Here is a 19016-nt window from a genome sequence, read left to right as displayed (position 1 = left end):
ACAATGCTTTTTTACACGCCAGAGCTCGAAATATACATACATAAATACCATGAAATGCCCTAATCAAACACGAAATCGAAAATACAAGCTCTGTGTATCTATATGTACTAAACTATCGGTACGTACTCTACACCACTAGCTAGATGGATGAAATAGCCAAAATAATTGATAAAGCCACTACTGCTCTAACGAATACGCTTCCCGTTTTTTGCCATAACGTTGCACCACTTGATTTCGATGTATTGGTAGGAGAACCGTTATTTGTGGTTGTAGTTCCTGTAGAAGATCCACTTGGTTTGACTGCTGCTCCGCCTGCGATACCACAAGGATCAAATGTTCCCGCTGTTCCAGCACAATTACAAGTTCTACTACCTTGTGACGAACCTGCTCTATTACCGCAAGAATCAAGTGGTTGATTACCGTCTAAAAGGAAAGATCAAACGTATATTAGCATTATCTGAGATAAAAGGGAGGGGGCTAATGAATGGAAACTGTTGATAATAGTAAAAATTGAAACTGACTTGAACATGGAATAACTGTACCGCCATTGTCTGTTATATACTGTACACCTCCTGATGAACTCATTTGAGCAAATGCAGGTTTAAGACAATAATTGGAATCTGAAGATTGTGGATTCCAAGTTGCTCCACCAATGCATGATTCCGCTACATTACATTGTAATTTGGAAGCTGGATTCAGTTGGGATTTACAAGATCTGCGAAGAAGAGAATTATCAGTACAATCGACTTGCTTCCAGATTAAGAAGCGATATCTATGAGAATTATATCGATGATCCAGAATAGAAATGTTCGACTTACTCTCCACAACTAGTACAGATTGGAGGTACACCGTCTGTTGGACCATTGCAATTACATATCTATTATTGAAATTAACTTATTAGTCTAATTCATGATTTTGGAAGGTGATAGATCGTAAGATCGTAAGTTGAATCTGATAAAACAAGAGAAGAACAGTGAGGACTTACATAGTAATGTACATCACCTAAATCAATTTTAGCATCTTGTAATCCTGGGATGTCTTTTCCTGTACTTACATCTCTTACAACATTATCACAAATCATTTGTGATGGTACTTTGATTTCTGAACACAATAAACCACCTCCACAAGGTCTTGGTGATGATGCTCCCCATGAACATGTTGTTTTTCCATTTGAAGTCGAACATGTTGAAGATGTTTTAGGTTGTAGTACTGTACCTTGATGGTTGCACATTGAATATTGTAGGTTTATAAGTGAAAAGAAATTCGATGTGCATACTGATCCTGAACCCGATGAAAATCCTGAACTACTATTAAATCCTCCCGAAGGTGAATAAAGTGTTCCACTCCCAGATGAAGACGATGAAGATGATGAAGATGAAGATGGTGATGATGAGGCTGGTGTGGAAATTGGTGGAGAAGATGCCGTTGTAGTAACTGCTGATCCTGAATATACAGTTGTCTTACTAGCTGCTTGTTGAGTGATACTGCTATATACAGCAGCTGGGATAACGTATCCAGCGTCATAACTACAGATAGAACATTAGCCCCAAGTTACTCGTCTAAGCAGAAAAGCCAAAATTTCGGCAAGACTGTGTGCTTACTTACCAAGTGTCAAGGATAGCTGTTATCACAAGTAAAGATTATATCAGTTGAGATGAAACTGATACTGCATATCCATGGTCAAGCTTACCATTCATATAGGTATCGAAATTAGCAGTAACTCCATTCACTCTTATATCACCACCATTGGTTTTGGCACATGTAACGCACTTGAAATAAAAGCCTGATCAGTTTACTTACACGTATTTGGAATCAAGCACGTATAGATTAGGTAGACTCACGTTTGCTCTAGTTTGTAAAGCTGCATATGTGCAATAACCTGCATTAAATTGGGAAAGAAATTAGCTAAAATCTTCAGAATTATTTGGTTAGAAAGTGGATGAAATGCGAATTTTTTTTGTCATTTGTATACACGACTGACTTACATTTCAATTGATCTGCTTGTGTGCTAATGGAGTCACATGCTTTCATAGCAGTCGTTTCGCAAATTGGGATACATGACTATGCGTTATGAGAGAAAGCCAATTTTGTTCTTAGACTTCGAAGTAGATTGGTGTCTTCAAAATGCTACTTACCTCAGCATATCTTGTAGTATAGGTATTTGCACGAGAGACTAGAGTATGTTCACGTTGTACGAGATTATGAAGAATATCATCACAACGCGCACCTATCTGCGAAGTCAGCATCAATTGTTCAAAAGGAACGTGTAGCCAATACGGTTTTACTCACCTGTTGCGGCTACGATACCTAACAGAAGTATGATACTTGTTCCTAACATTGCTACACAATCGCAAAGATTCCTGTCAAGAAGCGTTTGAACCTGATTAAAATCGTTGAAATGGGCTGATGATAAAGATAAAATCTACACCTTATTACAGTGTTCTTTCTTTTTTTATTTTGGTTTTGAAAAAGAAAAGATTTAGCAAGAAAAGATTTCTGTCTTACTTGCGATGCATGAATCAATTTATACATATTTGCTTATCCACTTCAAGTGCACAGTATTACCACTGTCTTTACTGATAAGGAGACATGTCTTGCTTTTGTTCTTCAACAGCGCTATTCAATCCAGAAATTGGTATTCAGGATCACATATCGAAAGAACCGTTAAAAAAGGGATCGACATTATCCGGGTACCTTGAAGTATAGCATTTGAACAGAAGAGCCATTCAGCTAAGATCCAACGGATTGTAAAGACGGGAAGGTTAGCTCCATGAATTTCTTTAGCTTCTTTCGACTAGAGAAGAAGCTAGAAATGAGAGATGTGAAATGAAACGTTTGACTTACGTGAGATCCGCAATACCGCGTTTTTATCTGTTTGATCACAGAGACATCGGAATGGACCTTCAGGGGAGATCCGCAGTATACTTACTGTATTTTCAAAAAAAAGTGGTAGTGCATGGTGACATACAGAGTATTTTAGAGGGTAAAGTCTCAACAAAGCCTGAGGCGAGAGGACAAGGGAAATGGTGTCTTAACTTTAAAGAAAAAACAATTGCGTTAGACACGACAAAAAAGGGCAAGTTTTCTTTTCGTAAGGTACAGTTCTACCGGAGATTCCACGATCGACGTTCCGTAGGAAAAAGTCGAAGAGTGAGAGAAAAAAGAAGGTTATCGAGGTTTTACGCCTCTGCCTATGCTTGTAGCTATATTTCAGCCTCTTGCTTCAGACGGTGAAAGGTGAGAAGAGTGATTTTTATATTCTTTTTCTTATCAAAAACAAAAAGGAGGAACCCTGTATCTTTTCATCTTTTCGTTCCCGTTTGATAAATGCCAAGCATCTTACTTGATGTAACAGTTGACCGAGAATCCTATTTTTATACTTTCATGTTAGACCTAGCCTCATCCAACCTGAGGAATGTATTGGCATCAAAGCTACCACCTTCCCGATACACCTATCTTCATTTAGCTCAGCATTGTTCAGATATTCAGCTGGGTTTAGTCATCGTATGTTGGCAGCGCCATGCCATGGGATTCTTCCATACCAATGCATCCAAGTAACAATGTGGAGATCAAGTACAACAAGGTATCGTCGCCGCCTATACTTAGTTGTATACATTACCAAGATGTTCAATAATAATATCCAACCCAAATAATGCATAGCTTATCTGGATACTACGATACCATACATCATCTTATTTCGCGTAACAGTGCGTGCTAAGTAAAGACCACGTGCTACACTTGGGGATAAAATCCAATAAATACTGAAAATAATATTCACACCTCATCCAATAGATTTAAGCGTGTTATTATTATATATTATTGTTACTGTTCGGGTCTCGGTTGTACGCGGGAGTATATGGAACTACTATTTGGTTACCCAATCCACTTCAAACCTTTTCGAGGCATTTTTAATCTTTAACATCTCTCAACCAGTTTATACCTTACCATAGCTTCTAATTAGTTATCAGATAAAAATCAAAACAACAATAAACATAAAAGACCACCATATCAGTCAGCGTCAACTTTCATTCTTGCATTACCAAAAACAAATTGGCGAAAGAAGGAATATACATATACAACTTAACTTCAAATTCATTGAATATCGTTAAGGGAGAAAAACGGCAAAATTATTGAAGGACGAAAACCATTTCATCAAGATATAGATATTGGATCATAAAGAATACTATCTACCTCGATACATTGACCAACAAATCATAATCATATTATTCTAGGTCGATCACTCTGATCCTAATTCAACAACTCGATTCAAAAGCATACGATGGCACCTCTACTACTCACACATTTCCGACCAAGACAAAGATCAATTTTGTCAACATTATTCACAGCAACTTTTTTAGGTGCATTCATAGTGGTAGCATTTCCATGTCCGGTAAAGTCACATGGTGAAGCAAGATTAGACTCATCTTCAAATGAAAGTGGTAGTTTAAGATTAATAGATTCGTCTAGGAAGGAAAAAAGTGAAGTTGTAGTCTTGATGAATCAAAGAGGTAAGAGAAGATTCTTAGAGGAACGATAAATATCTCTTGTCGAGTAAGTGTCCCCTCTTCTTCACCATTACTTTGGGATGACTATTCTCAATAGAACGTAGCTGATTGGAGCTATATCTCAGTTCCCAACCAGAAATCGACGACGGAGAAGGGATTTAAATTGCATTTTGTATATAAGAGACTTCATTCTCAACACCAGTTGTATAGTATAATTTGTGAGTATCATTATGATCTCACTCTATAATTTGGAGTATCACGACAGACTCAAGCAATACTCAGGCTTACAATGTATTTTCAATAGATTGCATATCAAGCACAAATAGACCTCACTTCAGCATTTCCCATTGACGCAATCCATCACAATTTATTAGCATGGAATAACCTAGATTACTCAATTAACATATTTAACGAACCCTCATGCATACATTATTACATCTTGTTCAACGATTCTTCATTCGAATTTGCCATCTTTATCCCTTGCAAAAGTCAACAAGTTCATTTCACATTCTGTTTGTGGACCCGATCAATAATGAGTCCTTCCATGGTAATTACACTATAGCGCTACTTCAATCTCAAAGATAGATAATCAAGTGTAAAGAGCAATTCGCCAAGTTGGAGAACATCGTTCTAGACTAACCCACCATCGCTACACTCAACAGCAAGGGAAACGTATCACTATCCGGTTCGCTTGTGTATACATTTGTGAAAGAAATCCACTTAATGTCAATAATACCAATGCACTTAATCAGACTTGTGATCATCATCACAGAATTTAGATTGATATATAATGCATATCATTTTTGCTTTTTACTTCTTACTTATCAATAAACTAAAATACTACATATTCAGAACAGTGTCGTTAAATATCATACGTGCAAACCTTCATGGACCAGCTGGTTTCTGACCAGACGCTTTCTTCTCTCGTTCACCATAAGCCTTTGATGCGTACTAAGCAGGATAATTTCAGGTTAGCTTCCATCTTAACCACATAGGCCCGGATAGGAAGGAATATAAACTTACATCACCGTTGATAACGATCAAGTTTGCTGGGTCTTGGTCTTTGCCTGAGAAGTATCGATCGATGATATCTTTTGTACCGTTTGCGTATCTAATTTGAGCGTCGAGGGTTGTACCAGAGTAATGAGGTACCATACCGTTACCACCACCAAGAGGGTTGAAAGCGTGTCTCCAAGAGTGATCTTTAGGAGCAGGTTGAACATCCCATACGTCACCAGCGTAACCTCTCAAATGTCCAGAAGCAAGAGCATCTTTAACATCTGCTCTAACACAAATAGCACCTCTTGCGGTGTTAACTAACCATGATCCAGGTTTCATCTTTGATAAAATTTCTTTGTTGAAAAGACCTTTGGTTTTTTCATGTAATGGACAGTTGATAGTAACAACATCACATCTAGCTAACATATCTTCCAATTTATCAACTCTTTTGAATTCTGGTTTCTTTTTATCTTCAGGTAAATCAGTGTAATCAAACCATAATAATTCTTTACAGTTGAAACCTTGTAATCTTTCCAATACTCTGTAACCAATTCTACCACAACCTACGGTACCAACAACTTTATCTTCTAAATCATAAGCATTTCTAGCGATTTCGGCAACGTTCCAGTCATCAGCAACGATTTGTTCATGAGCTGGTACGAAGTTTCTGACAAGAACTAAGATTGACATGACGACATGTCTAACCATTGTAAATTAGCTCTGAATCCCTTGTCCATAGCAATTCTATAATTAGACTTACTCGGCAACTGATACTACATTTGAACCGGAAACTTCAGCAACGGTGATGTTTCGCTTGTTAGCAGCGTTGAGATCGATGTGACTATCATGAAAATAGTATTTAGCCAGTGTACAGGAGCGAATCCATGGATACCGAAAAACTCACTCAGAACCAACACCAGCAGTGACACATAATTTCAAGTTTTTAGCCTTGTTCATGACTTCTTCGGTAAGGTAACCGGGGTGGAAAGGAGTGGTAATGAGGATTTCAGCATCAACAATGTGTTTTTGGAAATCTGAGTCTGGTCCTTCTTTGGAATCAGTGACTACGAATCTGGTTGAGAAGTGGTATATCAGCGGCAGGCCTTGAGATGTTACAGATGATCTGATTCGAACAGATAGTTTCACTCACTCGTGACCATTTTGTTTGAGCCAGTCAGCAATACCAAGAGAGTTCTCTACGGTACCGAGGAGTTTTTGTTCTTCTTCAGCGGCTGTTTAAAAAGGATGATACGATGTCAGCATTTTTGTGTACAGGAGATATCTAGCAGAAGCTCAACACGAAAGGAACAGGACTCTGCCAGCATCAGAATGTAGACTAACCTTTACCACCTTTGTAAAGAATAGCGAGAACTTTGACCATTTTGAATGATGATGTGATAGACTGAGAGTGGGTTTATAGAATAAGCAAAGAGGATAGATTCAAACGAGAAATGTCTTGAGAAGGAGAAGAGTGGGGATAACAAGGTAAGAGTACGACCTTATATATCTGTTCGATATGCTAGAATGCTAGAATGGACAGACGGCTAGTCGCTAACAAAGGTATGAGTTCCGGCTAGCTTCGGGTAGCAGCTGCGACATCTCAAATGTTGAATTTGAGATAATTCAATTCAGCTATAGACTTCAGTGATAATCTTGTAATCCCATATTTAGCTCAAGTGCCCTTTACTTGCTTTTCCAGTTTCCGTATAACCGGGTCTATGTAAAGAGTAGAGAGGGTAAAGCCCCGGTATTGCCCCATCATATCTCGAAAGCTAAAAGATACTAACTAGCTATATCGTCAGGTGGAATTTGAGATAATCAATCCTCATGCATCATCTGCCCTTGAAGTCGTAGCTGGATACATGTCAATTGCGTAGGTGTCGTACGTATCGTTTCCCCCCTCCCCCCCGCATTTGAGATAATCTAAGCTATATAAAACCATGTGTTTATTGATTATTTGAGATTTCAGATTATAAGATAAACGATAGACTCGGAAATGACGGAAAATTGATCCGATACGTAAATATCTCAAATGATTTAATCTGATTATCTCAAATGATCGTCAATCATACACCGATAGCAGTACTAGGATTGTAATCTCAAATAAAATGATCCGAAAATAAATAAAATCACGCTCGAAGAATGACAGTCAGATGACCGTAAAAATCGAAAACAATTATTTGAGAGAATCAAGTGGACAACCTCCACTTTCATATGTACTATTTTCAAATTCCGAAGATAAAATCTCAAACAGTGAGAAGTCAATTACCTCGCTTTTTGCCGAGGGATCAGCCTCAGTATGTTTTTTCAGTCCTGGTGACGATATACTACTCATACCTCTTGATGCACAGTGAGCGAATTACGGCCGAAACCGCTAGATCACGAGAGTCTACGTCTATAACCTTGAAGTCCTTGTGTCTTGAGATTCTGTGCTTTAACAACTTTTGACTTGTCAGAATTACTTTACATACGGAGATCATCGGCTCATATGGTCGCGATGTCGCCTATCGGCACTATTTACACCGAGAGCATATGGAAGCGTATTTATGGTCTTGAGACACTGTAAAGATACGTACTTGTGTTTGCATCCTACGTAGCGGTAAAGAGAAGTGCAAGTAACTTGAGAAGGTTTGTATGTACAGGGTGAAGTAGGATGTAAGTAAAGCATCAAATTCAAGTTTAAGTCGTATACTCCACGGCATAGACAGCTCATCAAAGTGTGATTCGGGAAAGTATGACCAAAGGACATCGTGCAGACGTGTTAACATATACCCGTCTATCATCAAGAAAGTTCGAATAGACACATAATGTAAATGGTTATTACTCGTGAATGGCAAAATACATCCAGTTCAGTGTTTTCAACTGTCATCCAAGTAAAAGAAGAAGTTGTGTGAGATCTTCTCACTGATTCCGATACGAGACGTGCTTTAAACATAGTTACAATTCTCTCTCAACGATCATCGCATTATTGAGGTTGCGTATACAGTTAGTAGTCCAAATTTCTAATGGATAGTGCCTCCTGCTTCGACCTAGGTACCACTGTCACTTCTATGTGGAACGAGGTTTCTTTCTTCTATTGGTGGTGACTACCAATATTCACGTAGCTTTACGAGATAAAGGCTGCTGAAGCTGCTTCTCTCGAATGATACTCAACGTGCAAGCAAGAGCAGAATGGTACCGCTGCCAAAGAAAAATCATAAACAAACGTCGTCTCTTACTCGGTTGCCCATTCTATCTCCACCTAAGTTTCTCATTCTTTTTGTGCGTTAAGACCTTTGGAAAAGCGGGTGAAAGAAAAGCGCCACTTGAAAGAATAGAATTACGTCATTGGTGTTGATCGAGTTTTACGAGAATTGATTCCAGTAGGCGTCATAGCGACGAAAATATGGAAGAAAATGTTTAAAAGACTGCCATGCACAAACATGAAACCCTGCATTAAATTACTTTTCTTGTTCCTCACATCTTCGCTCCTGGCCAAGCTTGCTCCTGCCTGTATCATATACATAGTTACATTCCTCTTGTTATCAGAAGTCGAGGCTTTAATTTACTTTTCTACGGAAAACCAGGGTCAGGGACAAAACAAGGGGAACATTTTAACCATGATCTTATGAAGAAACGAAAACTCTAAGCTAAAATACCATATCTTCCTTTAAAACAAATTTCGAATACAAAGATACAAATTTCGAAGATTCAATAGGTAATTGATATACAAGTACGTATACACCAATGGCTATCTCAAGCAAATCGAAAAGCAAATATTTTAGGTGAGTCCGTTTTAGATCTCTCTCTTCTATCTATCAATACGATTCACATCATTTTTCGATTGAAACGGTTCTCAGCTCCAACGATGGAAAAAATGAAGTCTCGACTTAGGAGGGTTTGATCAGTTTTCCCTCCAAGACCTAGCTCCACTCATGCCGAAGTAAACGTGATTGATTCCCTTTTCACACTTTGTCTAGTGTGCTTATCCTACAATATTCTATACTGCAGAAATTCCCGTAGTCCAGAATATCTATCTTCTAAACAATGTTCGATTTTAATGTTCAAAAGGGAAAAATAAACCCACTTGAACGCGATTGCTCCACTCATTTTCGTTGCTTCCTCTTATCTCATCCCGAAAGATCCTCACTGCGTGTACGCCGATGTTATTAATATTGAAGAACACGCCGAAACATACATAACATTCTACTCCCCTTAAGCCACACCGTATTTAACCCTTTTCTTTACAAACATTCTTTCCCTTTCCGAAACATGGGGAAAAGGATTACGAAGGGGATGTTACCATACGCTGTTTGTTCATTCATCTTTATTACGATCATAAATCACAGAAACCTTCACTTGCATCCGAGAATAAAGAGGTAGGAGCGATCAGGAAGGGAAATGTAAGTAAAAAGGGGAGGTTAACGAGTTGCGGACCCTGCAGATATTTTGGTGACTCTCTGATCAAGTGATATTCGATTATGCTCTGTGATTGATGAGAACGTACATACCCACATCTCCACCGACATATATCCAGAAATACATACCAACGATAACCCATCTGTGATGGCGAACCCCATCACAGAAGGTATACCTTACCCTATCTATCAACTATTTTTGTCTTTATTTCTTCCGAATAACCCTTTATGCCTTTCTCGTTATTATTGTTGATAGTTTTAGTTAAGGCTGTTTGACTATGGTAGAGCTATCGGAATGTGCTTTGAGGATCTGACATCAAACAGAGAAGAAAATTTTCGCGAACTCATCCAATACACCACTCTTTCCAGTATAGCATATTGATCGTTTTTATAGTCTACAATATGCTGACATAACTGTCTCGTCTATTCGCTGTCCGCCTCATAAATCATGGCGATATAATACTTTGTTTCCTGCCTGGGCGATTCGTCGATCTCCTCTTAAATCCCCTCTCCTGTGGTGTCTACATGGCCCATCCATCCTCCTTCAATTTGGGTCCTCATCCGGGCGACAACAAACCAACATCTTTCACCTAAAAACTCAAAAATAAAAATTGAATTCTGAACCCAATTCAACGTTGCAATACACTTGCTTTTCATCCCAAACCCTACTTCAAAAATTGCAAAATGGGGAATTGCTTTGCACCTCTATCGCCTGGATCTTCCGACTCAGAAGGTAATCCTGCAGCATCGTCATCAAGAAGACCTCAAATTACTACTACGACTGCCACTAATACCGGTAGTCCTAGCGAACAACGTATAAGAGCAGAATCTGGAAGTAATACTAATCAAGATCAAGATCAAGTTCCAATTCAAGGTCGGCCTGAAAGGAGGAAATCTCGATTAAATAAACATTCAAGATCAAGTAGTATCTTGTCATTAGGCAAAAGTATAAATATAAATATGGGTGGTGGACCACCTTTAGATGCATTACGAAACTATGCAACATTAGCCAATCCTTCACAATCACTGTCTGCATCGAAATTACTATTAACGACAAGAAATACAATAGCAGTATTTGATCAATATCCAAAAGCGAAATATCATTTTTTGGTTTTACCAAGATATCCATTTACTTCACAATTAAACCCAGATTCCAAGAAATCAATTGTACCTTTAGATACCCTAAATGATCTAAAAAGCCTATTGCTGAAGGCAGATAGGGAATCAAGAGAAGAAATTTTGTTAGCGCTGGAAAATACTTCAAGAGAAGTTGAAGAAATGATAAGAGATGAAATGTTGAAAACTGAAGGCTTCGAATGGAAAATTGATATTGGATTTCACGCTATACCTTCAATGAAGTAAGTTGTAAGCAAAATCGACTTTCAAAAGGAAATCCCGAGAAGATTTCTACAAGCTGAAATCGGTTAAGAATTATAACGGAACATGTGTTTTGGGGATTGTCTTCCTTCCAGCTAATGATTCGATTCTTCAACTTTATTCAGACACGTACATCTACACGTTATTTCAGATGATAGAATATCACCATCATTAAAAACCAAGAAACATCATAATTCCTTTAGACCAGATCTAGGATTTTTCATCGATATAATGGAAGTCAAAAGATGGATTGAAGATGATTCAAATATGCGAGAACGGGTCGATGTAAGTGTGTTCTACAACGTGTCCTGTCTTTTGTGTTCTAATCTTTTCTCTGTCGAAGAAATTTACTCTATCATCCGTTTCATCTATCTCATGTGCTTTTCAAGTCATCCTGCATACGATTACATGTGACTAGACCGAATGAAATACTGATTATTTTTTACTTTCCCGTTGCCTCCTTCAACTTAGGCTATGTACGATGCGAAGCGTTTACTGGATACACCTTTAACATGTCACAAATGCGATGAATTCATGACAAACGTACCAAAATTGAAAACTCATCTTGAAAAGCATTTCCAAGAAGAAAGAGCCACAGCCTTGAATAATATAGCAAGGCATGGTAGACAAAGAAGTAGCGATGAAGAAATGTTTTAGGTAAAACAAATAACAATACCACTGTAAGATACACAGCCACATCCATATGAATAGATCTCTACCTAAAATAGCATCAAATACCCTTGGAGCAAGAAATGGGTTCCAAGTGAAACTCGCGTTCCAGAATATATACCCACGGTATTTAACAAATTTCATCAATTCATTCGAGCTCAAATAGATCGAACCATTTTGTATCAATAGTTGCATAAGTCACATTCCATCAGTATATCAAATATTCCTGATCCTCATATATGTATCATAGATAGAGCTAAGTATCGTATTATCAAAATGCATTATGACTGTTGAGCTATTTAAGAATAGAAAATTTGTAAATAACCTATCAAACCCGAATTTGTTGAAGGTCGCGCCATATGCCAATTTACAAAAAAGTTTGGCTCTTAATGCTGCTTCTACTCTAGTCCCGCAAATATCCCAGGCTTATTGCACCAGTTAGTGTGAGATACGAAAAATAGGTATGCAGAATGCTTGCTTGCGACAAACCATGCATTCATCTTTTGGTATTACAGCATGAACAACCATAAAAGGAACTTGGTGCCACACTAGTAAAAAGGTTTCTAGCACATACCACGCTAACCGGAATTATTTCCGGCGTGACTACAATATAGCATTATGACGTACACCATACAAAAAGATGAAAAGTACTCTTCTGTATCTTTCCATACACAGCACCGCAGTATATGGGTAACTCCAATCCATCATTCATAGCCATATCTCCAAGATAACAATTTTGTTGAAACTTTATCTATCATACATAAATCGTATAAACACATATACATCACTTCACATTATATCACAGACTCATCAGTTATTGATAAATCTGACACATTCAAATACTTATAACACTTCTACTCACGAAACACAAATAATCAATACCTTTTACAATGTCAGCTCAACCACCTCAATCAGCAGCTAACCCATCTGTACCAGCACCTACCGCCACCTCACCAATAACATCAACCTCAGCACCATCAACAACATCAACAACAACATCAGCACCTTCAAGTGGATACACAATTCACGTTAGTGGATTAGCAATTGAAACCACTGAAGATAAATTACATGATTTCTTTTCTTTCTGTGGTAAATTAGTTTCAGTTAAAAAATCTGGAAATGAAGCAGATATCACTTTTGAAAAATTGTCTGCTATGAGAACAAGTCTGTAAGTAGTATTTACTTCTTAGCATCTATGAACCTACAAGGGTCATATGTGGTGATGCTGGAAAGATCCAAGTCCATGTTGATTGACTGATTCGATATTTTTTGCTTTTCTGCGTCATAGAATGCTTAACGGTGGTACTGTAGGTTTTGCCATTCTTTAGCTTACTGAATGATCTTTAGAGCAACGGCTGATTAGTATTTGTAATCCTTAGCTTGATGGTGCTCATCTCGAAGTCACTTCAGCATCCGATGCCGAACCAAAAACAGCTTCTGTCCTTCCTACCGGTGCTACTGGATCTACCGCTATTGGAGCTACTGACGGTAGTACCATCAGTCAAGAAGATAAACCAAAAGTATGTCAAAACACGATGAATCTCCAGTCACAAATAGTAAATAAAAATGCGCAAGCTAATCGATGGGATTTCGGTCTATAGGCTGCTATCGTAGCTGAATATCTCGCTCATGGTTACGCTCTTGGTGATAACATCATCCAAAAAGCCATTGACATTGACAGTAAGTGAAGCGATATTACAGTATGAGTGATGTGTGAGGTTTTCGCTCATAATTTGTCTTATCGCTTGTAGACAAACAAGGCATTTCATCAAGATTCATCTCATTCTTCAACTCACTTGATTCTACTGTCGGTTCAAAGGTTGTTGGTGAAAACAAAACCGTTACAGGTAAAATCAATGAAACTGCTGCTGCAGGTGTCGCCAAAGCAAGAGAAGTAGATCAACATAGAGGTTTCTCAGCTAGATTCCATGATTACTACTCTAAGGTTTTCGGTACGGATATTGGTAGAAAGTGAGTTTCTCTCACTCCCCATATCACCAACTACCTCTTCCAAGAACTTTTGGCTAAGATATAATGATGAAATTGGTATCATTTTCGCTGATCAATTAGATACGGTGATAGGGTTGTACAATTCTACACAACTACTCAAAAACAAGTTTTAGATGTACATGAAGAAGCTAAACGAATTGCTGTAAGTTCAATTCTACGTAACCGAAATTGTGTCGTCTTGCCAAACGCATGGATCCAACTAATACTAATTTACACATCTTTACCCATCAATGTTAATAGGATGAAAAGAAACAAAATGCTCATCCTATCCCACCAGTAAATGCTACTGCTGATGAACCCGGAGCTGGTGCCGGTATCACAACCGCTCAAGCTACTTCCACTGTTCCCCCTCCAGGTGCTGTTGCCCTTGGTCCTTAGATAATCGATTGTTCTTTTGCAACAGGAGATCGGCGATAAATATGGAAGGAAGGAAGGAAGGAAGGAAGAAGCATAGTTTAATACCTATATATGATACACACCCGTAATTGTAGATTTGAATGAATACTAATAGTTGTCAATCGAACAAGGTTATGAGAGGTATCAGTTGTATGCTTCATTTACGAGATTTTGTTAACTATCATTTCCGGAGTTTAGGTCATAATAGAAAACGGACGATGAACCACTATACATGATTGTGCACAACCAATATTATACAAACATTACATCTAGATAAATAAAAATCTAGGCTGTGTTAAAGCCATAAGTTTCCCCGCAGTCCCAGAGTAGTCCTGATCGAGTTATCCTCCTTTCTCACATATAAAAGAATATAAGAAAGTTTTTCCATAAGAAAATTGAGGACGTCACCAAATTGCACTAAAGCCTTTTTATGTATATCGGGGTTTAAATCTTTATTTGATAAAAACACTTCTCCATATATATATTGAAAGAGACTCTGAAAAGATGAAATCATAGGAAATCAATCTTATAGAACTACGATATAAGGCTACCCCACCATTCCCATACCAAGTCCATTTTCAATTATACCCTCCACGCTTTTAACACGCTTCTAAGGGTTTTCTTAGTAAAAAGAAAAATTAAAGTGGACGCATTTCTGGTCGGGAATTAACTTGATATATTTAACTCAAGGATCCGCTAAGATCGGTCAGACATCTTTTTTGAGAAGTAAAAGATGAAAGGGGGGTTGAAATTCCAGGACCTTGGCCCGCTCGCTAGTTTGAGATGAGATTGGAGACTGATAAAAAGTTAATATTGTACAAGTCAGCTCATATTATTAGAGTAATGGATGGCAGCGTATGGATAGAAAGAACGAAAGTGTCATCTAAGATATGTCAACTTACATTCCAATCCACCTTTGTTCGTTACGAGCATTGTGACCTTGGAGCTATAGTTTACAATTTGATACCACTATAATCAGCTTGATTCACTTTGTTAGATGATCATATCATTTGAACGAGGATATCACGTCAGCAGCTTGAATCTGAAGGCTTACCTGCGGGGGGTTTTTTTTGAAGAAAGAAAAAAGAAGAAAAGAAGAACTGCAAGTTGAAAAATCAAAATCAACAATTTCCAAAGCTGAAGGAATGCTCAACGCAACAACCTCGACTGAACCACGAGGCAAAAAAACCATTACTACGGAATTATGCGGCGTTTCATATTTTAGCGGTGGAAACCGCTTGACAGAAGACTGAAGCCAGTCACTTTACGTAAGGTGGTGTTCTGCAAAAGTGCAAGAAAAAGCCTCACTCTGCTGAGAACAGTATGTATATTTCGCAACCCACACACAATACCTCGATAGGTTAAGTAAATACGTTACCCTCACAATAGTTAGCCTATACCGGATCAAGACAGCCAGGATCAGTCGCAATAAACAGGCCCATTGATAACCGTTCATATTATAGGCGGAAGCAGATTGTTAGACATTGCTTACAGAGTGAGGTCTGTAAGCATATCAAAGCAACGAGCACCACGACTTATCATGGAACAGCCTTTAAACCCAAGTTAGGCTGAGGACATCTAGTGTAGTCAATATTATGCTGGTCTTGGCAGAGTAAGCTGTATCTATCGTTATCTAATCTACGAAATTGTCCCTTGACAATCTATTGCCGCACCCTCAAAAAAAGACTCAGTTTCTGCTCTGTCGATCTTTTAATGCCTCGTAATCAGGCACCGATCACCAAACCAATGAAAACAAAGATTCTTTACGTTGATCTATAAATATAGTGCATCAAAGGTTAAGTTCACCTTGTTCGAGTAAATTCGTAAATTCTTCCTTGACAACGGAAAATAATTTTGAAGCCAATTCAGATAGACAAATGCATCCTATATCAATCAGGAGTGGATGAATAGATATATATACCTTCATTAATGATTGCTTAGTTCACGTTTCTTTTTATTATCTGATACCACAGTCTTCAAGTTTATTACAATTACTCCTCTTCTCATCGAAAAGACCAAATTAACGAAATTAAAAGCAAACTGAAGATGTTCTCTATACAATCAATCTTAGCAGCCGCTTTCGTAGCTTCTACAGCTATGGCTCATTTCACTTTGGATTACCCTGTAAGTGAATAGTCAAAAGTCAACTACAGTATAATGAGTAAGGAATCATTACTGACTTCACATAACATAACATATAGACATCTCGAGGATTTAACGACGATAACGAACCTCAGGTTAGCTTAATTGTTTCCATCAACTTGATATGTTCTCGACTAACATGGTGAATCTCACATTGTAGTACTGTGGTGGTTTTCCTAATGTAGCTTCTCCAAGACAACCTTTCCCATTGGGTAAAGGACCTAGTGAGTTGATCTCCTTTCTTCCGTTACGATTTTGGAAATGGATTTATTATCATTATTAAGCATGAGTCCCGTTGAGTACTCACTTCAGGTATGAATCACGCTAACTTGATGATGATTCTCCTCTTATAGTTCACATCGACTCTCATCACAGTTTAGCAACAGTTGTAGCATTCATCTCAACTTCATCGTCACCAACAGGATTTAACGATTTCAATACAACTTCAAATGGTACTTCTATACCTTTGGCTAGTTCGATCTTCCAAGTTAAACAAGGAGATGCTTGTTTCAATGTTGATTTAGGTAGTTTAGGTGTTGGATTGACTAATGGTAGTGAAGTTACTTTACAAGTACAATATGATGGTGTAAGTATCCATCCCGTATCCTCCCTATTCACATGTACCGGCTTTTTACCTCAGTGTCTATCATGTTCATCCATACTGTTGTGGAGATCTTCGCTAATTCGTCGTTTTCCAATACAGGGTGATGGTAACCTCTATCAATGTACCGATCTTGTTCTCATCGAAGGTTATTCAGTTCCATCAAACGAAACTTGTACAACCGATGCTTCTTTGACAAACGCCACTACCAGTTCCACCTCATCATCATCCGCTTCTGGTACCGCCTCAAGTCAGGCTTCAACAGCATCTGCATCCGCTAAACCATCTTCTTCCAGTTGCTCAACTAGTGGAGCTTTTGCTCGGACAGAAACAGCTGGATTAGGTCTTGTTGGTGCCTTAATGGGTGTTGCTGGTTTAACATTACTTTAATTTCAGCATTCACTTCATCTTGATACAATGAATAGGGCTATGGGTTTTGGCATTTTTAGAAAAGATAGAGATATATAAGGTAAATTAGTGAAAGTGGATCAGAAGTTTCCTTATTAACAAATTCATAGGTTAATACAAGGTTATGCAGTAATTTTATGCTCACTACTTTTGCTTGTTTAATATGTAATTATCCTCCACACGAGGCAAAGATATGAGGAAGTCTTGTTATTATTGAACCCAAAAGACCCATCTTTTGACCATTTTATCCACAATCCATCAGCTACGAAATGAACGTTTGGGTTCTCAATCCAATTAACAGTTCGCCTTTTAAGTAGAACCATATCTTGCTATAACAAATGTGCTTGAATATCTTACTGTATGATATGTGTGATTGCACGTTCAACAGTGTATGAAAACAAATGACATTATCCATTTGAACTAAATGATTGACATTGGAGTGAGAAAGATTGGTAGATCAAATAAAGACTAATTTAGATCGAAGGCTAAAACTTTTATATTTACAGATTGACACGACGATGAAACTCAATTGTTCCAACAGATCGAGTATACATCGTCGATATCTTCGGAGCCCGTACAGCTCTCGTTTTGTCCGGCGAAGTGAAACTGTATCTACCAGCTGGGAGACGCATACAGTACTCTACTGTATCCCATACGTGAAACATGCGGATGATTTGCCAGCGACGATGAGAGGGATAAACGAATTAGACATATATAGGACATATCGTTTCACGGTGAAGCGGTATATGTGGAAAGAAGTGATCAAGTTCGACAAACGTGCGTTCTAATAATCATGTGGGTTGTTTTGCTTATTATTGATCCCCCTTATATCTAAAAATAGAATTTCCTCTCATAATGTATCTTCCGGTTTTTGAGTACCAATGTACCGAATCAGAATACTGAAGTGTATGATCAACTCGCACGAGATCTCACAGTCTTATTGCGGCTCGTCAACTCTAAAAGCAAGGTAATCCAATCTATACTACAGTATCTTCTTTGACTGAAGAAGTCGTCCAACTAAAAATCCCGGAAATATGGAAACTAACCAAAGTTGCGTAAAGCCATTAAGGGTTTCCATGCAAAAACAGCGATCTCAGGCACTTAACTACATGCAATCGCTATTACTAAGATTACTACTTGTAGTCTGATAAAAGTCAAAATCATCAACGAACGTGCGATAATTCCTTCGATTTTGGTTCACCGTTGACAAACTTCACATTTTTTTACCTGGATACAAAACTGCAAAACACATAAAAAGAAAATTGACTACAGTGGTACTGCACGTTCCTTGTTCTTCACTCAGGGTATACAATATGATCAGGATGCGGGGGTCGAATCTATTTTTAGATGTACGCCAAGAACGTTTTTGGATTTTGGACGTATGATATCAATTATCAAAAGAATATATCGTTAATTCTGATAAATTAATTGTGGAAGTTGTAGATTGGATAAAATTGAATTTGGGACCGTGTGGTGGTAAAGTGATTGGAAAGAATGATAATATCCGCTCCA

General features: G+C 38.0%; 6 protein-coding genes across 6 annotated transcripts; 4 read left to right on the top strand and 2 right to left on the bottom strand.

Annotated features, from left to right (window-relative positions):
- Positions 1-139: 139 nt before the first annotated feature.
- Positions 140-2338, bottom strand: L201_001028 (uncharacterized protein; the record flags this gene model as incomplete). Its single annotated transcript, XM_066216821.1, has 10 exons — positions 140-423; positions 522-715; positions 819-877; positions 986-1526; positions 1606-1621; positions 1691-1769; positions 1842-1879; positions 1986-2061; positions 2136-2227; positions 2290-2338. 10 exons carry the CDS (start codon positions 2336-2338, stop codon positions 140-142), a joined length of 1428 nt encoding a protein of 475 aa, XP_066072918.1.
- Positions 2339-4279: 1941 nt separating this feature from the next.
- Positions 4280-4537, top strand: L201_001027 (uncharacterized protein; the record flags this gene model as incomplete). The annotated part of the gene is made up of 1 exon (XM_066216820.1): positions 4280-4537. The coding sequence occupies one exon, from the start codon at positions 4280-4282 to the stop codon at positions 4535-4537; it is 258 nt and encodes an 85-aa protein (XP_066072917.1).
- An 853-nt stretch (positions 4538-5390) lies between these two features.
- On the bottom strand, positions 5391-6885 carry L201_001026 (uncharacterized protein; the record flags this gene model as incomplete). Its single annotated transcript, XM_066216819.1, has 6 exons — positions 5391-5456; positions 5529-6204; positions 6265-6345; positions 6409-6576; positions 6655-6736; positions 6846-6885. 6 exons carry the CDS (start codon positions 6883-6885, stop codon positions 5391-5393), a joined length of 1113 nt encoding a protein of 370 aa, XP_066072916.1.
- A 3700-nt stretch (positions 6886-10585) lies between these two features.
- On the top strand, positions 10586-11935 carry L201_001025 (uncharacterized protein; the record flags this gene model as incomplete). Its single annotated transcript, XM_066216818.1, has 3 exons — positions 10586-11259; positions 11404-11563; positions 11750-11935. The coding sequence occupies 3 exons, from the start codon at positions 10586-10588 to the stop codon at positions 11933-11935; spliced, it is 1020 nt and encodes a 339-aa protein (XP_066072915.1).
- Positions 11936-12837: 902 nt separating this feature from the next.
- L201_001024 (uncharacterized protein) lies at positions 12838-14335 on the top strand (the record flags this gene model as incomplete). The annotated part of the gene is made up of 7 exons (XM_066216817.1): positions 12838-13115; positions 13236-13254; positions 13327-13467; positions 13549-13627; positions 13699-13918; positions 14018-14099; positions 14198-14335. 7 exons carry the CDS (start codon positions 12838-12840, stop codon positions 14333-14335), a joined length of 957 nt encoding a protein of 318 aa, XP_066072914.1.
- A 2064-nt stretch (positions 14336-16399) lies between these two features.
- Positions 16400-17486, top strand: L201_001023 (uncharacterized protein; the record flags this gene model as incomplete). Its single annotated transcript, XM_066216816.1, has 5 exons — positions 16400-16477; positions 16555-16590; positions 16656-16719; positions 16849-17081; positions 17199-17486. The coding sequence occupies 5 exons, from the start codon at positions 16400-16402 to the stop codon at positions 17484-17486; spliced, it is 699 nt and encodes a 232-aa protein (XP_066072913.1).
- Between the last annotated feature and the right edge of the window lie 1530 nt (positions 17487-19016).

The sequence above is a fragment of the Kwoniella dendrophila genome, chromosome 1 (genome assembly GCF_036810415.1).
Source record: "Kwoniella dendrophila CBS 6074 chromosome 1, complete sequence".
Classification (NCBI taxonomy): Eukaryota; Fungi; Basidiomycota; class Tremellomycetes; order Tremellales; family Cryptococcaceae; genus Kwoniella; species Kwoniella dendrophila.
The sequence above is the reverse complement of the archived record's forward strand: the minus strand, read 5'-3'. Positions and strand labels throughout refer to the sequence as shown.